The 18,646-nt window shown below is 40.5% G+C and overlaps 1 long non-coding RNA gene and 1 gene segment (V, D, J or C); one reads left to right on the top strand and one right to left on the bottom strand.

Annotated features, from left to right (window-relative positions):
* The window catches only part of LOC144578432 (uncharacterized), an 88,152-nt gene that overhangs the window by 38,939 nt on the left and 30,567 nt on the right, over positions 1-18,646 (bottom strand). The window lies entirely within an intron of this gene.
* Positions 6,711-7,324, top strand: LOC144578429 (T cell receptor beta variable 13-like). The segment is given in 2 exon segments: positions 6,711-6,831; positions 6,930-7,324. Coding segments are annotated over 2 exon segments (474 nt in total).

The raw sequence follows: 18,646 nt of genomic DNA, 5'->3' as shown, positions 1-18,646 counted from the left end.
CAATTGTTTTCCTCCTCCTGTTCCCAACTTTTGTCTCCACAGATCACGCAGGTGCTGGAGTCTCCCAAGACCCCAGACACAAGGTTACAAAGATGGGACAGAATGTAACTTTCAGGTGTGATCCAATTTCTGGACACACTCGCCTTTATTGGTACCGACAGACCCTGGGGCAGAGCCTAGAGTTTCTGACTTACTTCCAGAATGAAGCTCAATCAGACAAATCAGGGCTGCCCAGTGATCGGTTCTTTGCAGAGAGGACTGGGGGATCCTTCTCCACTCTGACGATCAAGCGCACAGTGCAGGGGGACTCAGCCATGTATCTCTGTGCCAGCAGCTCAACCACAGCATGGCACATTCGCCTCCTTCCTGCTCACAAACCCTTAGGCACTTACTTCTCCTTCCAGTTCTCAGAAGCCCTGAACAAAGCAGCTGCCCTGCTCTTCTCCCAGCAAGAAGAATGAGTGCATTTGGGACTTTGGGTGTCTTCTGACACTAGGAGGTCAGGAAATAACCTCTGAAATACAGGATCAGGGAACATTGGGTAGTAATAATTTTGGCTTATGGGTTTCTGGGATTCCTTATATATAGTTCAAATTTCCATAATTAGGATATAACAGAGCTTAGTCTCAGGGATAGTGAATAAGTAAATATTCTCTTATAAAACTACGAAGTTTCAGCACATTTATATTAAGCTACTATTACCAAGTGTCACCAACTCAGACCTACACTCCACCAAGGAGTGGGGAAGCCAAAAGCAAACACTCTAAAGGCCATTTACAGCTACCCTTGAAAGAAAATTGGAATCTTTAGAAAGAATTGCCATAAAAATCAATTATTCACAAATGACTATTACCCAAAATAACGCACATTATCACATGTTCATATATTGCTTTTTTTCCCCTTCTGACAATCTTGTAGTCATTCTGTGTTTAATTTCCTTCTTCACCAGTCTAACTTTAAAAAACGATAGAAATACAAATTGAGATTGGCTTCAAAAGATAAACTCCACCTGGGAAGGTATAAAAGGGACACAAATAAAAGAAGATCTGAATAAAATTATATCAACCACATAGGATTCTTTGAGGTTTCCAAAGAAGATGTACCAATTTACATTCCAATAAGAGGTGTTGCGAGTTCTGGTTGAAATGCTCTCTCTCTCTCTCTCTCTCTCTCTCTCTCTCTCTCTCTCTGTAGATGAGTTTTTCACTCTACTAATAGTTTCTCTTGATAAACTGAAGTTCTTAAGTCACAATCATTCCATTTTCTCCCCATTTTAGTTAGTATTTTGTATTTTGGTGTCCACTTTAGGAAATCCTTGCCTACTTCAAAATAATCACGTTTTCTTATATTTCCTTCTAAAATCTTTATATTTTCCATTATTCACACTTAGACTTAACAATCTAACTGGAATTAATTCTTTGTAGGTGATATGAGGAAGAAGTCAAGTTTCATTTTTCCAAATGATTATTCAATTAACCCAATACTATTTGTTAAGTGCTAATACTTCTGCCACCACTCTATAATATCTCTTTTGTCATAAATCAGTCATTATACGTGTGTGGGCCTTTTTTCTTGGATCTCTATTCGGTTATGTTGTTCTGTTCTGTGCGTTCTTGCACCGATGATAGATTGTCTTACTACAGCTTCATACTCATTCTTAATACCTGGTAAAATGATTTCTCAAGCTTTGTTCCTTTCTATCAAGTGATCTTGAGCACTCTTGACACTTTTTTCACATACATTTTAGAATCAGCTTGCTAAATTCTTCAAGAAAAAGAAAACTGCTGGGATTTTTTTTTCATTTTGTTTCCAACTGACTTAAGTGCATTACAGAACAAAGTTAAAAATATTAATAGAAATATGAAAATGTCTAGCACCCAAAAATGTAAAATACAAAATATCTGATATCAATCAAAAATTGCATACATGCAAAGAAGCATGAAAATGAGATCCATAATGAAGAGAAGAATTAAGCAATAGAAACCAACCCAGAAATGACAAATCGGCAGAGATAGTAAAACAGTTATTGTAACTCTGGCCTATAAGTTCAAAGTTTTATAGAGATGGGGAAGGCATAATGAGATCCAAACAAAGCTTCCAGAGATAAAAATTACAATGTCCATGATGAAAAATACACTGGATGAAATTAATGTCAGATTAGACATTACAGGATAAAAAATAAACTTGAAAAAGTAACATAAACAATTCTTAATGAAATACAGAGAATAAGAGGATCATCAGTAAACTGTGGGACAACTTTAAGTAGCTTAATATGTAATTAGAATCCCAAAAGCAAAATTTTAAACTTAAATTTCTTTAAAGGATAATTGGCTATTTACACTGAAATGATTTCAACAAAGTGCAGGGAATCAAATATATGCAAAAGTAAATCTATAACAAGACTGGCATAAAGACAGGTGACGAATAAATGAATACATGTATCATTGGAAGATTTCTATAATCCAAGTGAAGTCACTTGAAGGTAGATCGTGTTACAGTAGATGTAAACTGCAAATTATAGAGCAATCATTAAGACAACAAAACAGTGCATTCTAGTTAATGAGTCAACAAAAAATATAAAATCATAAAAATGCTCAATTAATCCACAAAAACAACATAAAAGGAAAAGAGGAACAAAAAAGAGATGGGATTGATGGAAAACAAATAAGATGACAGTCACAAAAGTAACCACATCAGCAATCACATCAAATCAAAGTCATCTAAGAGTACAGATTGTACAATTGAAAAATATTGAATAATATTGAAAGAAACAACTATGTGCTACTTATCAGAATACTATTAAGACTCAGAATGTAAAAAAAATAAAAGGATGGAAAAAGATGTACTACACTAACATGAGTTAAAGGAAAGCTAGAGTAGTTATGTTAATATCAAACAAAATAAATTTCAAGCAGAGAATATCATCTGGGACAATGAAAGTCATATCTTAATGACAAAAGTATTGGTCTATCAAGAAGTCATAACCATCAAATATTTATGTATCTGAAAATGGATCTTCAAAATACCAAGGCAAAAATAGAACTGCAAGGAGAAACAGACAAATCCACGATCATAATCAGAGATTTCAATATCCCTCTTTTAGTAACTGGTTTAACAAGTTGACAAAAACAAAAGACCAGTAAGGATACAGAAGATATGAATGACACCAACAACCAACTTGACTTAACTGATGTTTTCAGAACACTTCATCCAAGAGCAGCAGAACACATGTTCCTTTGGAGTGTGCACTGACTGTGTGTGGGCATGGATCACACACTCTGGGTTGTAAAACAAACATCTGTACATTAAAAGTATTCAAGTCAAACCAAGTATGTTCGCTGACCACAGTGAAACTTCGTTAGAAATCAGTAAGAGAAAGATTTCTGGAAAAGTCCTGAATCGTTTAAAATTAGATAATAGTTTTCTAAGTAACTCATAAGGCAAATAATAAATCAAAAGATAAGGGCAGGCGTGGTGGCTCAAGCCTGTAATCCCAGCACTTTGGGAGGCCGAGGCAGGTGGATCATGAGGTCAAGAGATCGAGACCATCCTGGTCAACATGGTGAAACCCTGTCTCTACTACAAATACAAACAATTAGCTGGGCATGGTGGTGCGTGCCTGTAATCCCAGCTACTCAGGAGGCTGAGGCAGGAGGATTGCCTGAGCCCAGGAGGCGGAGGTTGCGGTGAGCCGAGATCGCGCCATTGCACTCCAGCCTGGGTAACAAGAGCAAAACTCCGTCTCAAAAATAAATAAATAAATAAATAAATAAATAAAAAGATAAAAGATAATTTAGAATTGTTTTAATGGTATCATTGTTTTCTTGCTTGCTACTTTGTTTTTTCCTTTTGACCAAATACTGGTGAAAATGAAGATAAATGAGCCCTTTCTTTTTTTTGGGAGGCGAGTAAATTGTAAAACCCTTTTTGTCTAGTAATTTAGCAACGTACATCAAAAGAGTTAATACTGCTAACATTCCTTGACCCAGAATCTTTTTTGTTTAATGAATTTATTTTAAGGAAATTGCTATATATGCATAGAAATTTTGAGAATGTTCAAAAGAAAAAAAATATTTTAAACTGAACAAATATATAACTATATCAAAGTTGGTAGGATGCTTCCAAAGCAGGACTGGGGAGAAAACTGAAAACCAGGATAATTTTTATTCACTCTGAGGACAGAACTACCCTGATACAAAAATTAGACTAAGATAGTACAAGAAAGAAAGCTACTGACTCATATCTCTCAGGAACACAGATTCAATCTTTCTTTTAAAACTCCACCCTAGAGGGTCTAACAATATGTAAGAGGAATCATACAACGTGGTCTAGTGGGGTTTATCTCAGTAACACAGAGCTGATGTGACAGTGAGAAAACAGACTCTGTCATTTACCTTATCTGTACTAAAAAAAGGAAAACTATATGATCATATCTATAGATGACTTAAACATTTGATAAAATTCAATATCCCTTCCTGATGAAAACTGTTATCAAACTCAGAGTAATAAGACATTTTCTTCACCTAAAAAAGGATATCTATGAAATCCTATGGTTAAATAGGAGAATATTTTTGCAAGTAAACTGTGGTAAGTCAAAGATGCATATTATAATTCCCAGATCAAATACTAAAAGAAGGAAAAGGAGGATAAAATAGTCTTTTCAGCAAATAGTTCTAGAAAAATGGCATATGAACATGGAAACATAATGAATCTCTAGCCTTATCTCACTCCATAAACCAGATGTGGGCAAACTATGGCCTTTGGGCCAAATCTGGCCTCCGTCTGTTTCCGTACAGCCCAGAAACTAACAATAATTTTACATTTTTAAATGACTGAAAAAAATTAAAAGTATTTTGTTACATTTAAAAATTAAGATACTCAGCTGGGCGTGGTGGCTCATGCCTGTAATCCCAGCACTTTGGGAGGCCGAGGCGAGTGGATCATGAGGTCAAGAGATCGAGACCATCCTGGTCAACATGGTGAAACCCCCATCTCTACTAAAAATACAAAAAATTAGCTGGGCACTGTGGCGCGTGCCTGTAATCCCAGCTACTCAGGAGGCTGAGGCAGGAGAATTGCCTGAACCCAGGAGGCAGAGGTTGTGGTGAGCCGAGATCGCGCCATTGCACTCCAGCCTGGGTAGCAAGAGCAAAACTCCGTCTCAAAAAAAAAAAAAAAAAAAAATCTAAGATACTCACATTTCAGTAAACATAAATGAAGTTCTCTGGGATCACAGCCACAGTCGTTCACATGTGTATCCTCAATGGTTGCTTTTGCGCTACAGTGACAGAGTTGAGTAGTCGGAACAAACACTGCATGGGGTACAAAACTAAAAAATTTTTTATCTCGCCCTCTACAGAAAAACTGCTGGCCCTTCCCACAAACGATAATTAGTAAGAGACACAAAAAATTCCAGATAATCAAAAAGCTAGAACTTGAAAGTTTCTGGAAGAAAACATAGTGAGCTCTCTTCTTGATCATGGAGCAGGCAAAGATTTTTTAAGGAGGACGAAAGAATGTTCTAACCATAAAAAAAGCAAAATATTCTTTATGCAAATCCAAAAAAGTTTATCAAAATATATCATTAAGAAAAAATATATGTTTATCTGAGAAAGGGCTGAATTCATAATATAAAGAATTCCCACACATCAGCCATAAAGAAGTCAATTCACTAAAAACAAAAAGTAAAGGCTGACTAGGGTGTTAAGAAAACAAAAGATATATAAGTAGGCAGTTCCCTTTCATGAGACAAATGTGTTTATTTCTCCAGCTTAGAAGATTGCTTTGCTGATAGCATGTCACTGTCAGCAGCTTCCAGGAATTACCTCTGGTTAAAAGGAACAATTTGCCCAGGTGTCACCCCATTCCTATGGTAGCTGGCATTTAATGACTGACTGCTATCTCCCTTCCTACACCATTATTTGATGAATTTAAAATTAAAATTAAAATTTTAAATTTTTGTTCCTTGTTTAGAAAAACGTTTGCTATATACCTCCCTCACTACCCTGTGCAAAAGTTGAGTATGAGGCAGGTAAGCCTGAAATGAGCAAGAGCTATGCTGTATGCTGGCAGATCCTGATGTCTAGTTTAGGAAGCACCCAGCTTTCCCTGGTCAGGGTCCTGTAGAGATTCATCGTAGTGACCACACACTGGCCACTTGAGGGCACTGTGGATCCACTGAGTGGGCCACTGATAGCACTGTCTGGAAGAGAGGGTTAAGGAAGACAGTCTTGGCTTCATCTCTGCATCAGGGATATTACTAGATGAACCAGAGGTAGTGCTGGCACAGGAGGAGTTCATCATAGTCTTCTCAGATAAACCGATATGCACGTGCATTTGCCAAGGCAGGAAGCCATCAACTGCAGCCCTGTGTGGCCTCTCTGGGAGCCTACGTTTGATGGGGAGTGTGATGAGGGTTTCAGCAAGGCAGCTTAGATAATCCAAGCCAGGTGGAGACAAAGGAGCAGCTGCCTCAGATGAAACTCTCAGAAGCTGTGGGAATGGTTGGCTGCCCAGAAGCCTGCCCTGCCTCACTCAGCACAGCCAGCTCCCCCTGCCTGCAGGAAACTGGACAGGATGGGGGAAAACCTGAGTTGGCTGAGCTAGTCCTGGGGAACAGGGTGCCTATGGGAGCCTACAGGGATGATAACATCAGAACAGTGACGTCACAGTAAAACACTCCAAAAATGGTGGGGAGGAGCAAAAGTCCTGCTTTCTCACCCTAGGAGACCAGCAGCACCCTGAGTAGGGAAATGCCTAGTCCTGTCCTGCCTGACTCTGCCGGGGATACCAGGCTCCTCTGCTGTGTCATGCTTTGTCTCCTGGGAACAGGTGAGTCCTGAGCACAGGTGGGACATCCCTGCATCCACAGTGTTCAATTGTTGCTGAAGTGTCTAACTCCTCCGAGCTTCTGTCTCCTTCCTCCACAGGTTCAGTGGCTGCTGGAGTCATCCAGTACCCAAGACACCTGATCAAGGAAAAGAGGGAAACAGCCACTCTGAAATGCTATCCTATCCCTGGACATGACACTGTGTACTGGTACCAGCAGGGTCCAGGTCAGGGCCTCCAGTTCCTCATTTCATATTATGAAAAGATGCAAAGAGATAAAGGAATCATCCCTGATCGAATCGCAGCTCGACAGTTCAGTGACTATCATTCTGAACTGAACATGAGCTCCTTGGAGCTGGGGGACTCAGCCCTGTACCTCTGTGCCAGCAGCTTAGGCACAGTGCTGCATAATTACTGGCTTTCTGTACCCAAACCTTCCTGTCTCAACTGGGGATGCAATAGGGAGAGGGAGGTAAGGGCTGCCACACAGCTTTAGCCAAGCCCCAAGAATGCTTCTAGTTCTTTTCTAACATTTTTGCCCTGCTGAGCTCAGTGAGAGCTCCTGCACATATGGGCCCCAGACACACTGGAAGCTCTCACATCTTTTTAATTCCTTGCAAGTGGCAGGAGCTCCTCCTCTGTGGAACATATGGGTATATGTTTTAGTGTGTTTTCTGTTGTCATACAGAATACCTGAAACTGGATATTTTATAAAGAATCTAACTTTGTTTCTCACAGTTCTGGAGGCTGGGAAGTCCAAGGTCAAGGACCCATATCTGGTGAGGACCTTCTTGCTGGTGAGGACTCTGCAGAGTCACTAGGTGGCACAGGGCATCCCATACAAGGGGGCTCAGGAGAGACGGCCAAACTGACTTTTATAACAGATCCACTCTGGCAATAACTAACCCATTCCCTCCATAACCCATTAATCCATGAATGGATTAGTCTTCATAAGGGCAAAATACTTAAGACCTAATCACTTCCCAAAGGTCCTACCTGTCAATGCTGCTGTATTGGGAACCAAGTTTCCAATACATAATAAATTTTTTAGGTAAACAGTCAAACCACAGCAGTACACATTGTGAGTTTTTTTTTTTTTCTTTTTTGAGACAAGTTCTCACTCTGTCACCCAGACTGGAGTACAGTGGTGTAATCATGGCTTACTGTAGCCTTGAACTCCTGGGTTCAAGCAATCCTCCTGCCTCAGCCACCTGAGTAGCTATGACTACAGGGACACATCACTACAAGATGATGTGTCTGGCTATTGTTTTTTTTAATTTTTTTTCTGTAGAGATAAGGCCTTGTCGTGTTGTCCAGATTAGTCTCAAACTCCTCAAATTATCTTCCTGAGTTTGTGTGTTTTAATGCAAAGATAGACATTAGCATATCCACTTTATAAATGAAGAAGATTTCAGTGTACCATTTTATAGATAGGAAGCTGTAGCTCATGAACTTCCCCAGTATTTCATATTTCTAAGGATCAAAGCCAGGATCCAAACCTATGACTCCATGCCTCCCAAATAAAACTTCTAAAAGTCTATGGTATTTCCTGGGCCTTGGTCAATGAGCTACAGTAGAGCACTATTCTTCCATCTCAAGACTAGCCCAGGAGTAGAAGAGAGTCACATATTATGGAATGTGGTTACTATGGCTTATGGCCTGCCAACCTCCAGGACACACAACTTCCAGCCAGAGAAGATTCATTCTGTTTTAGTTCCAGATAGAAGGGAGCCACAATATGTCCTAATATAGATGCGTAGTGACAAGAGGAATTTCCAGTACACTAGAGGGTTCAGTCAAAGAAACAGAACCGGCTAGGAATTTCAAGGGGGAAGCAGTTAATACAGGGAATGAGTGGTTATAGACCAATGGAAGGCTGAGAAGTGGGAGGGTCTCAGAAGGTTGGAGCTTGCCCTCAGGTCCACCACTAGTGATCAGAAAAGCTGAAGTTGCTACTTTTGCCCAGGCCAGGGACTACAGAGAAGAGTTTAGAGTCGCAGTGGTCTTGCAGTGACCAAGAGAGTGATTCACAGAAAGTATCCAGAGGTCATGGCAAATCCACCTGTCTGTTGCTGTCAGACAAAGTCTTTATTCTGCTTCCAACTTTTCCACAAGTATAGCTTATTGGAGGAAGCAAAGCTGTTTTCAGAAACTTGCTCTCGGGAGAATCTGGGAAATATATTTTCAAATCTTCTAGCTCTTACAATAAGAAAAAGAGAGAGATTGTTGGAGGACATTTAAGGGTACGCAGTCCCAAAAGACAATTATCAACCTACACAGCACAGAAATGGAAAGCATAAGAATACATTTTATATTTTCTGTCATCTTGTTCATGAAATTTTATTATATATAGTTTTGTAGTTTGGTTGTTGTTTACTTGTTAATTTATTCAGTAGATATTCCTGGAATACCTATTATGTTAAAAATTTCCTTGGAATATAGAAAATGAGACATAATTTTTTGAATTACACATTTTGTCTTTAAGAAGTTTAAAGTCTGACAAGATAATATATACCTAATTATTCATACATGCATTTACAATGTATGAAAGTCATTTGAATCAGTCAGTTTTCCATCAAGGAATAGATGACCACTCAAAAAGGTTGAAGTGAAAACGATTTAATCAAAGGACTATGTTCAGAGGGGTAAACAGACTTAGGGACACCAAGAACTGTTTGAGGGGACTGGGGTTTCCAGCACACTGGGAAACCAGTACAACTCCTGAGCCTGTGGAGAAAGGGGTGGGAGGGAAATGCTATGTTACTGCAGGTGCATGTGAGTAATGAGAAAAGTTTCCAAAGGGAAGAACTCAGGGCCAGAAGCTAGGAAGGGAAAGCCCAGATACTCTGAACTCTCCCTTCACTGCCTTCCAACATCCAGCTGTCTTTCATTGGAAAGCACAGCTGGAAGCCTGGAGAGCACTCTTTGCTGAAATCAGTCTTCTGGGGCACAACCCAGGGCAGCACAGGGCAGGGAGGCGAGAATGGGTTGGGGGAAGCATTGGGTGCACATGTACAACAGCCAGCACAGCAGCTACCAAGTGTATGACGAGGCCATTTGCAGGTGGATGTGCAAGTACACAGTGGACAGAGACCAACTTAATTCTACCTCTTTTATGTGAACTTACAGAAAATTCCCTTGTTGATTGCTAATAACCAATATTGCTAATCCTATTTTCTCTGGGCCACATACCAAGCATATTATATCAATTAATTTCTTAAGAACTTCATAAGGGAGAACAATTTGCTCCCATATGACAGGTAACAAACTGTTATAGAATTTAGATGATTTTCCAAAGGAGATACAGCTAACAAATATCAGAACTTGGTCTCACACCTAGGCCATACCGACTTTCGACCTATGGTTGAAGTTACTCTTCCTTATATATTTTGGTAGAGGAAGATACCTTCAACATTGGAAACATTGACCCAAATGTCTCTTTTAGAAACAATGCATCTGACACAAATCACATGAATAACATCTTTCACGTGGGAGGCTACAGGCTGAAGAAGAAGATCCTCAGAGATGAGACCTCAGTGGTTCATCTTCTGATCCCTTGGGTTGGTGTCTTAAAAAATATTTAGCTAAGTTTTCTCATTTGTAAACTGAAGCCAATAATATATGTCTTGCAGAAATTTTATGCTTGTAAATAAAACAGTCTAATACATAGTATAGGCTCAATACATCTTAGGTCCCTTTGAATTCTCTGACAAATCTCTAGTCAAGCAGTTATTTAGTTTGTGGACTATGGTAACAAAGGCAGACACGGATTACTTTTGTCTCATTCACCTATGATTCAGACTCAAAGTCATCTAAAATGCAAATATAGTAGTCTGATAATTCATTGGTAAAACTAACATAAACGGTTGTGTCTTAAGAGAAAGTGAATATGTTGCCCCTTACAGCATTTCCTGCTTGATACTGAGTCTGATAGGCAAGAAGGTGTGATGCTCCCAGAAAGTTGTGAATTCAGAGCAACTGGCCATTACACAAGAAAGCTGATAGAAGAACGGACGGTTTACTTGGAAAGAAGACCATTATAGAGGAACCTCTAGTGACTTCCATCACATCCTCACTGCCCACCTCTGATTTCAGCCTCACTGCAGTGGATGGTTATGTGCAAGTCTCCATTCACCTGGTACTGACAGTGCCCCTCCCCAGGTGCATGCTGGGAGTCTCCCTGCTTCCTCCCCAGGGCTCTTCTCTGATATCTAAGACAACTTGGGTTGTACTCAAAGACAGCCAGAGGTCCTAATGCTCCCGGTAGGACAGAATAGGGGACAAAAGCTCCACCCTGCCCATTCATGCAGACACTCCAGAGAGGCATCCTATGTGTTCTCAAAGGTCCTGATGGATTCCATCTCCTGTTGCTCCAGCACAAACTCAATATTGTACCTTTGTCCTGGTTTCCTTTCTCCCTGTTTTATTTTCCCAGCTCTCTTATTATTTCTAATTTCTGAGATCCTTTCCCAAATAAGCTACTTTCAACAAAGTCCATGACGTAGACCTTGATTTCAGGGGCAGCTTAAACTTTGACAGTGATGGAACGGGATGACCCTCGAAGACACTTCTCTTTGAGAAAGATGATGGTTTTCTTTCATTCATTCAGAATTCTTATAATGACATATGTGAACTATCTCTTCCAAGTTCATTTTGACTCATTCTGAGTCTCCAATAGACTCACATGGGTCTCTGCTCACTTAAGGCTCTGAGCTTGATTGTAACTGAATAGACTAGGTTTATGTTTCACAGCTTCGGGGGTCTGCCTGGACTCAGATAACCATTCATTTCTTCTTTCTTCAGTCATTCAACAAAAATATAATGAGTGTATATGCAAAGTAGATCCAAGTTTTGTGGGGCATGAGGTTTATAAAATTTTAGGGATCACTTTGAAAAAGAGAATACAAAATGACAATGTCTTGAAAAAATTCTGTTCAAGGCCAGGCACGGTGGCTCCTGCCTGTAATCTCAGCACCTTGGGAAGCTGAGGCAGGTAGATCATCTGAGGTCAGGCATTTGAAATCAGCCTGGCCAACATGATGAAACCCCTTGTCTACTAAAAATACAAAAATTAGCCAAACATGGTGGAGGGTGCCCGTAACCCCAGCTATTTGGGAGGCTGAGTCAGGAGAATCACTTGAGCCTAGGAACCGGAGGTCACAGTGAGCAGAGATTACACCACTGCACTCCAGCCTGGGTGACAGAGTGAGAGTCTGTCTCAAAGAAAAAATGTGCAAGTGAGAAGACCTGAAGTTATTCTTCATTGACTTCATGGCAAATCCACTTCTAGCTAGTCACCATGTGTAGCTACCATATAAGTGCTTGGGAAACATCAGCCCAGAAAACAGACAAAGCTACAGAATAAGGTATATGTTTTTAACACAAGAACATTTTGTAAAACAATAATGATCAAGTAATAAAAATCTAAATAAAAGGAAAATATTCCTGGTAGATGCTTATCTCCCCAGAGAAGTTAGAGTGTTATTGAGAATGCTAACTTTATTGGTGGATCACACCTTATTTTGATAACAATCCTCAGAGTTCTAGCATTCCATGTGCCATGCCCTAAAGAATCTGAGCCCTGAGATGGAAAACTCTCTTTTCCTGTCCTGACCCAACCACAGACAATGATCTCTTTGCTGTGGTCTTTTGGTCTCTCAGGACCAGGGGCGTTCTCGGCATAGATGGGAAAGCTCTTCCTGGGCTTCCCAGGGCCCAGCCATGGCCTCTCCATGGGGGTGCTCATGGGCCTCCTCCTTATCTCCACTTCAGATTCTGTATCCTTTATCACTGGAGCATAAGTGTAGGAATTGCCCACCCAAGTTACATCAAGACGTGCAGTCATAGAAAGGGAGTCTCACACTGAAATGTGACCTGTATCTGAAATAACACTAGTACCACTATTGACTAGATGTAAGTTTTGTAACACAGCACATTTGTGGTTCAACCAATATTCTCCCATTTGTGGGTATAAGACCTTCTGCATGGACACAGGGCATTTCCCTGTGACCCTTAAGGGCACAGAACTCATGTACTTCTGGTAAAATATCTCATATATATATATCCCTAATGAGCTTCCTCTTATTTTTACACAAAAGAAAAAAAGGAGGGTGGGTTCTCCCCACATAGTGCATTAACTCACAAGCCAATCTGCAGAAATATCCTCACAGATAAACCAAGAAATGTTGGTTTAATAGCTATTTAGGTATGACCTAACCTGGTCAGGTTGACATCTAAAATTAACCATCTCAAAACCCATGGGAACACAGAGGTCTGAGCTCTGATGATGAGACTCCTATTAGGTGATGGAGCCTCAGGTGGCCTCCCCTAAAACAAAGGGAGAAATCATATCTGTATTAGTCATACATATACACGTATGTATGTATTCTGTTGGTTCTGTTTCTCTCTGAGGAGGAGGTGGTCTAGATCCCTCCTTTTCTGGGTAAAGGGTGGAAGCAGTGTGGATCTTAGTGTGTTCTGATAGCCATGTGTCACTATGTACTTGTTCTTTGTATCTTCACATCTCCTTCTGTTGCATTTTGAAGCATTTTCATAGTATGTGGTGTTACCGCATTCTTATAGCAAAAAAAAATTCATACATATATGTTCTATTTATATTGGTTCTGTGTGTATATATGTATAGAAATATTATAAATATATATAGATATATAGAAATATTATAAATATATATATATGAGGTCCTCTATCATCTGCCCTATATATACATGCCCTATACTTACATCTCCATTTGTATATATATATTTATATATATATACACAGAACCAATAGAAATATATATTGTATATATATTTCTATATATATATATATTCTTTTCTTTTTGAAGAAAGAAGAAAAGGACTGAAGGAGAGGAAGAAAGAGGAAGAAAAAGAGGGAGAGAGAATGGGAATGTAGCTTTCTTGTAAAAATGGGTATTAATAATGGCCGATCAATATTTTGTGTATTTAAGGTGGAGAATGTATATTTTGTGTATTTAAAATAGTGAGCTCTATAAATATTTATTGAGTTTACTTGTTCCAGATCTGAGTTCAAGTCCTGGATATCTTTATTAATTTTCTGTCTCGTTGAGTCTAAATCTCTTTATGGGTCTTATGTATCTGGGTGTTAGGATCGTTAGCTCTTATTGTTGCATTGATCCTTTTACCACTATATCTTTGTTGCTTTGAAATCTATTTATATATATATATATATATATATATATATATATATATATATATATATATATATTCTATTTATATATATGTATAGAATATATATAAACAATTCTATATATTCTATTGGTTCTGTGTGTGTGTGTGTGTGTGTGTGTGTGTGTGTGTGTGTGTGTATACAGTTAGAAAGAGAGACGAGAGAGTGAGAGATAGAAGAGAGGATCTATTAGGGAAATTGACTCGTGATCATGAAGGCTGAAAAATCCCCCAGTATGCCAGCCATCTGCAAGCTGGAGATGCAGCAATGCCAGTAGCATGACTCAGTGCAAGTTTGAAGACCTCAGAACCAGAGAAGCCAATGTTGTGTCTCTTAGCCCGAGACCAAAAGCCTGAAAACCCAGGGGAGTGCCAGTCCAAGTCCTGGAGTCCAAAGGTAGGAGAACCTGGAGTTCTGATATCCAAGGGCAGAAGAAGACACATGTCTCAGCTCTGAGAAAGAGAGTGCAGATTCACCCTTCCTCTGCCTTTTTGTTTCATCTAGGCCCCCCAGCTGACTGGAGATTGCCCGTGCACATTGAGAGTAGATCTTCCCCACACAGTTCACCAATTCACAAGCCAATCTCCCAGAAATACCCTCACAGATATATCAAGAAATACTGCTGTACCAGCTAGCCAGGTATGCCTTAATCTAGTTAGACTGACACCTTAAATTAACTGTCACATTACTGCCAGGAACAACAGAGCTCTGAGCTCTGATGATGAGGCTCCTATGAGGTGAACTAATGTGATAGAGCACAAAACAATATACAAGTTGTATTGACCCTGACCTTAAGACTTTTGAAACATTTCTGGATGTCAGGTGGCTCTTTTAACAGAGTATCACTGTAGGCTGACATCCAGTTATCCAGAGTTTGAAAAAAGAGAAAATCTAGAAAAAGGTACTTAGAGGCGAATTTGAGCAGATGAGTTATAAAAGACATCAGACTGCCATGGAAATGTCCCTTAGACTACATAAATACTAGAAACAATTAAAGTAGTATATACATGAAGAATTGTATCCTAATGGGAATAAAATATGCAGAAAGAAATGCATTTTCTTTCTAAAATCTTGCAAAGAGCATATGCACTTATATCTTTTAAAATAGCCTATAAATTCTTTCCATCCTGAGCTATTAAATTGTATATATGTTCTATAAATATTGCTATATATACCATAAATTACATATATTCATTGTGTGTGTGTACACACACACACACACACACACACACATATATATACTTGATTTATATTTGTGGAGAATGGAAGGGGTGTGGCAGGTTAACTTTGCAGCTCAACCCTTTGACAGGGGTATTGATGTCATCGAGTCACTGAGAACCTAAGTTCCATTTCCCCCAAGCAGGGCTGAGAGACATGAGATTCTGCCCTGGAGCTGAAATGGGCACCAGGCTCTTCTATGTGCCCCTTTGTCTGCTGTGGGCAGGTGAGGCTGGTCATAAGTGGGCTTCCTTCCCTGGAATTCCCAAGGCCTCAATACAAGCCTTTTTATGGGATGACAGCATCACGGTCTGTTGTTTTCTATTACAGGACACGTGGATAGTAGAATCACCCAAAGCCCAAGACTCAAGGTCACAGAGACAGGAACACCAGTGACTCTGAGATGTCACCAGACTAAGAACCACCGTTATATGTACTGGTATTGATAAGACCTGGGGCATGGGCTGAGGCTGATCCATTACTCATATGGTGTTAACGACATTAACAAAGGAGAAGTCCCAGATGGCTACAGTGTCTTTAGATCAAACACAGAGGATTTCCCCCTCACTCTGGAGTCTGCTACCAGCTCCCAGACGTCTGTGTACTTCTGTGCCAGCAGTGACTCCACAGAGCTGCACAGCTGCCTCCTCTCTGTACATAAAGGGCAGTTAGAAAGGCTGAGGTTGCTCTGTGTCTGTCCCCAACCTGGGAAATGCGAAGTCCATAGGAGAGCCCTGGCCAGGCTGGAGGCCCTAGAGCAGGGGCCTTATGACCCTCAGTGCTGATGTCCATTCTTACTGGAGTCTCAGACCAACCAAAGGTCATCCCAACACCCTTAGCTTGCTGAGTCTCTCTTCTGTAGCTCTCTCTTTCTGCTTGCAGAAAGGAAAAGGCATCCAAGCTATCGTTAGTTAAGATTAGTGATGATTCTCTTAACCCCAAATTCTGGACTTCTCCTCTCCCCCGTGGGCTTCAGTGACTTTTTCATCTGCCCCTTTCCCTACCCTCCACTACCCTTCTACTCACAGTCACAAACCTTCACTCCTGACCTCTGTTCCTGGCTGCCTTTCTTCTATGGGGCAATAGCCTCATGCGGTCCTCTATCATCTGCCTTATATGTACATGCCCTATACCTACATCCCCATCATCATTTTGCACAAGTCTCCCCTGGCTCTGTCTGCTCCAGCCACACTCCTCTATTTCAGTTATTTCCTCATATGTGTTCGGTTGTTTCCCATCCTGGGATGTGTTTTTACAGATTATTTTTTTCTGCACTGAGCATATGTTCTTTCCACTTATTCCTGAGTGTCTACTTCATTCCTTACATAAAGTATATTTCAGGTACATTTACTCTTAACTACGAATAGAAAAACTTAAATTTTACCAGAAGAAATTGAGGAAAATATTTTTATCCTCTGAGGGAAGACGTTTTTAGTGGAAACATAAAAGAACACAAGTCCCAAAAAATAATACTTGCCAGGCACCGTGGCTCATGCCTGTAATTCCAGCACTTTGGGAGGTCAAGGAGGTTGGATAGCTTGAGCCCACGGGTTTGAGACCATCCTGGGCAACATGGCAAAACCTCATCTCTACTGAAAACACAAAAATTAGCTGGATGCGGTGGTGTGTGCCTATAATCCCAGCTATTCTGGAAGCTGAGGCCCAAGAATCACTTGTACCCTGGAGGCGGAGGTTGCAGTGAGCCAAGATGACATCACTACACTCCAGCCTGGGCAGTAGAGTGAAATTCCAACACACACACACACACACACACACACACACAACACACACACACTTACATTCGTTGTTTTAGTCATGTATCAAAACACATGACAAATTAAAAGCCAAGCCACAGCCTGGAAAAGGCATGAGAGATGCATACAAATGAAGAAGAATCAGCATGGCAAAGACCATTCATGCTCACCAAATTCCCCTGGCTTCCTTTCAGTTCCAGGCTTCACTTACAGTTAAAGGGTTGGGAACATATGAAGAGGTTCTGAATAATTGGATGTGTGCAGAACTGATGTGGGCAATCCCAAGGCTGGCCCTTAGAAATAACTTGTGGCGGCTGGGCATGGTGGCTCACACCTGTAATCCCAGCAGTTTGAGAGGCCGAGGTGGGCATATCACGAGGTCAGGAGTTTGAGACCAGCCTGGCCAAAATGGTGAAATCCCATCTCCACTAAAAATACAAAAATTTATCTGGGCATGGTGGCAGGCACCTATAATCCCAGCTACTTGGGAGGCTGAGGCAGAAGAATCACTTGAACCCAGAAGGCGGAGGTTGCAGTGAGCCGAGATCGTGTCATTGTACTCCAGCCTGGGTGACAGAGCAAGACTCCATCTTGAAAAAAAAAAAAAGAAGAAGAAATAACTCCTAGCACTGTAATGGGAGTCCTCAAGTAGACAGGGAAATTAGCTGCAAAGACTCATGGGATATAGTATACAGTTGTACTCATGGTTAAGATTTATCACAGTGCCATAGTAAATATTCAGCAGCAGATCATATGGAGAAAACACACAGGAGGAATCTAGAGGAGTTCACACATCAGCTACCTTATACTCTCTTCCTCCCGGGAGGGGTCATACAGAGCTCATTTCCCACAGAAACAAAAATGCATTAACACATGTGCAATGTTTCTGCCTGTGGAGCTCATTAGAGATTCAACACCCCAGAGGCTATAGTGGAGGAACTTACTTCCTAGGATAAACCCAAAATCCACATCCCAGAAGGAAATCTGGTGTTCAGTTTGCAACACCAGTCTAGGCACAATGAGCTACTCCTCTCGGTTAGGAGAAACTTCATGTCAGCACAGGGCACTGCTCACCAGCCAGCTTCCCAGATATCAGCCAGATGTCAATCTTGCAAGCCAGACTTCCTAAGCACCGCAGTCTCAAACCTGCTGTTGACCCTTTTCTGTACAGATACCCTTCAACTATTTCGCCATGCCCTAATAAACTTGGGAGCTACACAATACAGATTGCCTAATGATAATATGGAAGCAGCCTGGCTCACCCGGTCATAATTTGATGAACAACCATGGAAGAAAGCTACTTATGCCATGCTGGGCTTTGTGGACATGGGAAGTAAGACTTCATAGAATTAAGCCAATGAGATTTTAAGATTTATTTTTATTTTGTTTTCTGTAGCATAGCTGTTCTTGTCTAATAGAGTTAGTATGTAAAATGAGTAAAACATTCTCAAACCTTAATAAGAAAAAGACAACCCAATAAAATGGGAATACTTAGCCTAAACAGGCATTTCACAGCAAAGTAAACATAAATTACTACTAACATAAAAATAGGTTCTCAGCTGGGTGCAGTGGTTCATGCCTGTAATCCCAGCACTTTGGGAGGCCGAGGCAGATGGATCACTTGAGATCAGGGATTGAGA

Source organism: Callithrix jacchus, chromosome 11 (genome assembly GCF_049354715.1).
Source record: "Callithrix jacchus isolate 240 chromosome 11, calJac240_pri, whole genome shotgun sequence".
Classification (NCBI taxonomy): domain Eukaryota; kingdom Metazoa; phylum Chordata; class Mammalia; order Primates; family Cebidae; genus Callithrix; species Callithrix jacchus.
Note: the sequence above shows the minus strand (reverse complement) of the source record. Positions and strands in the feature narration are given on the sequence as shown.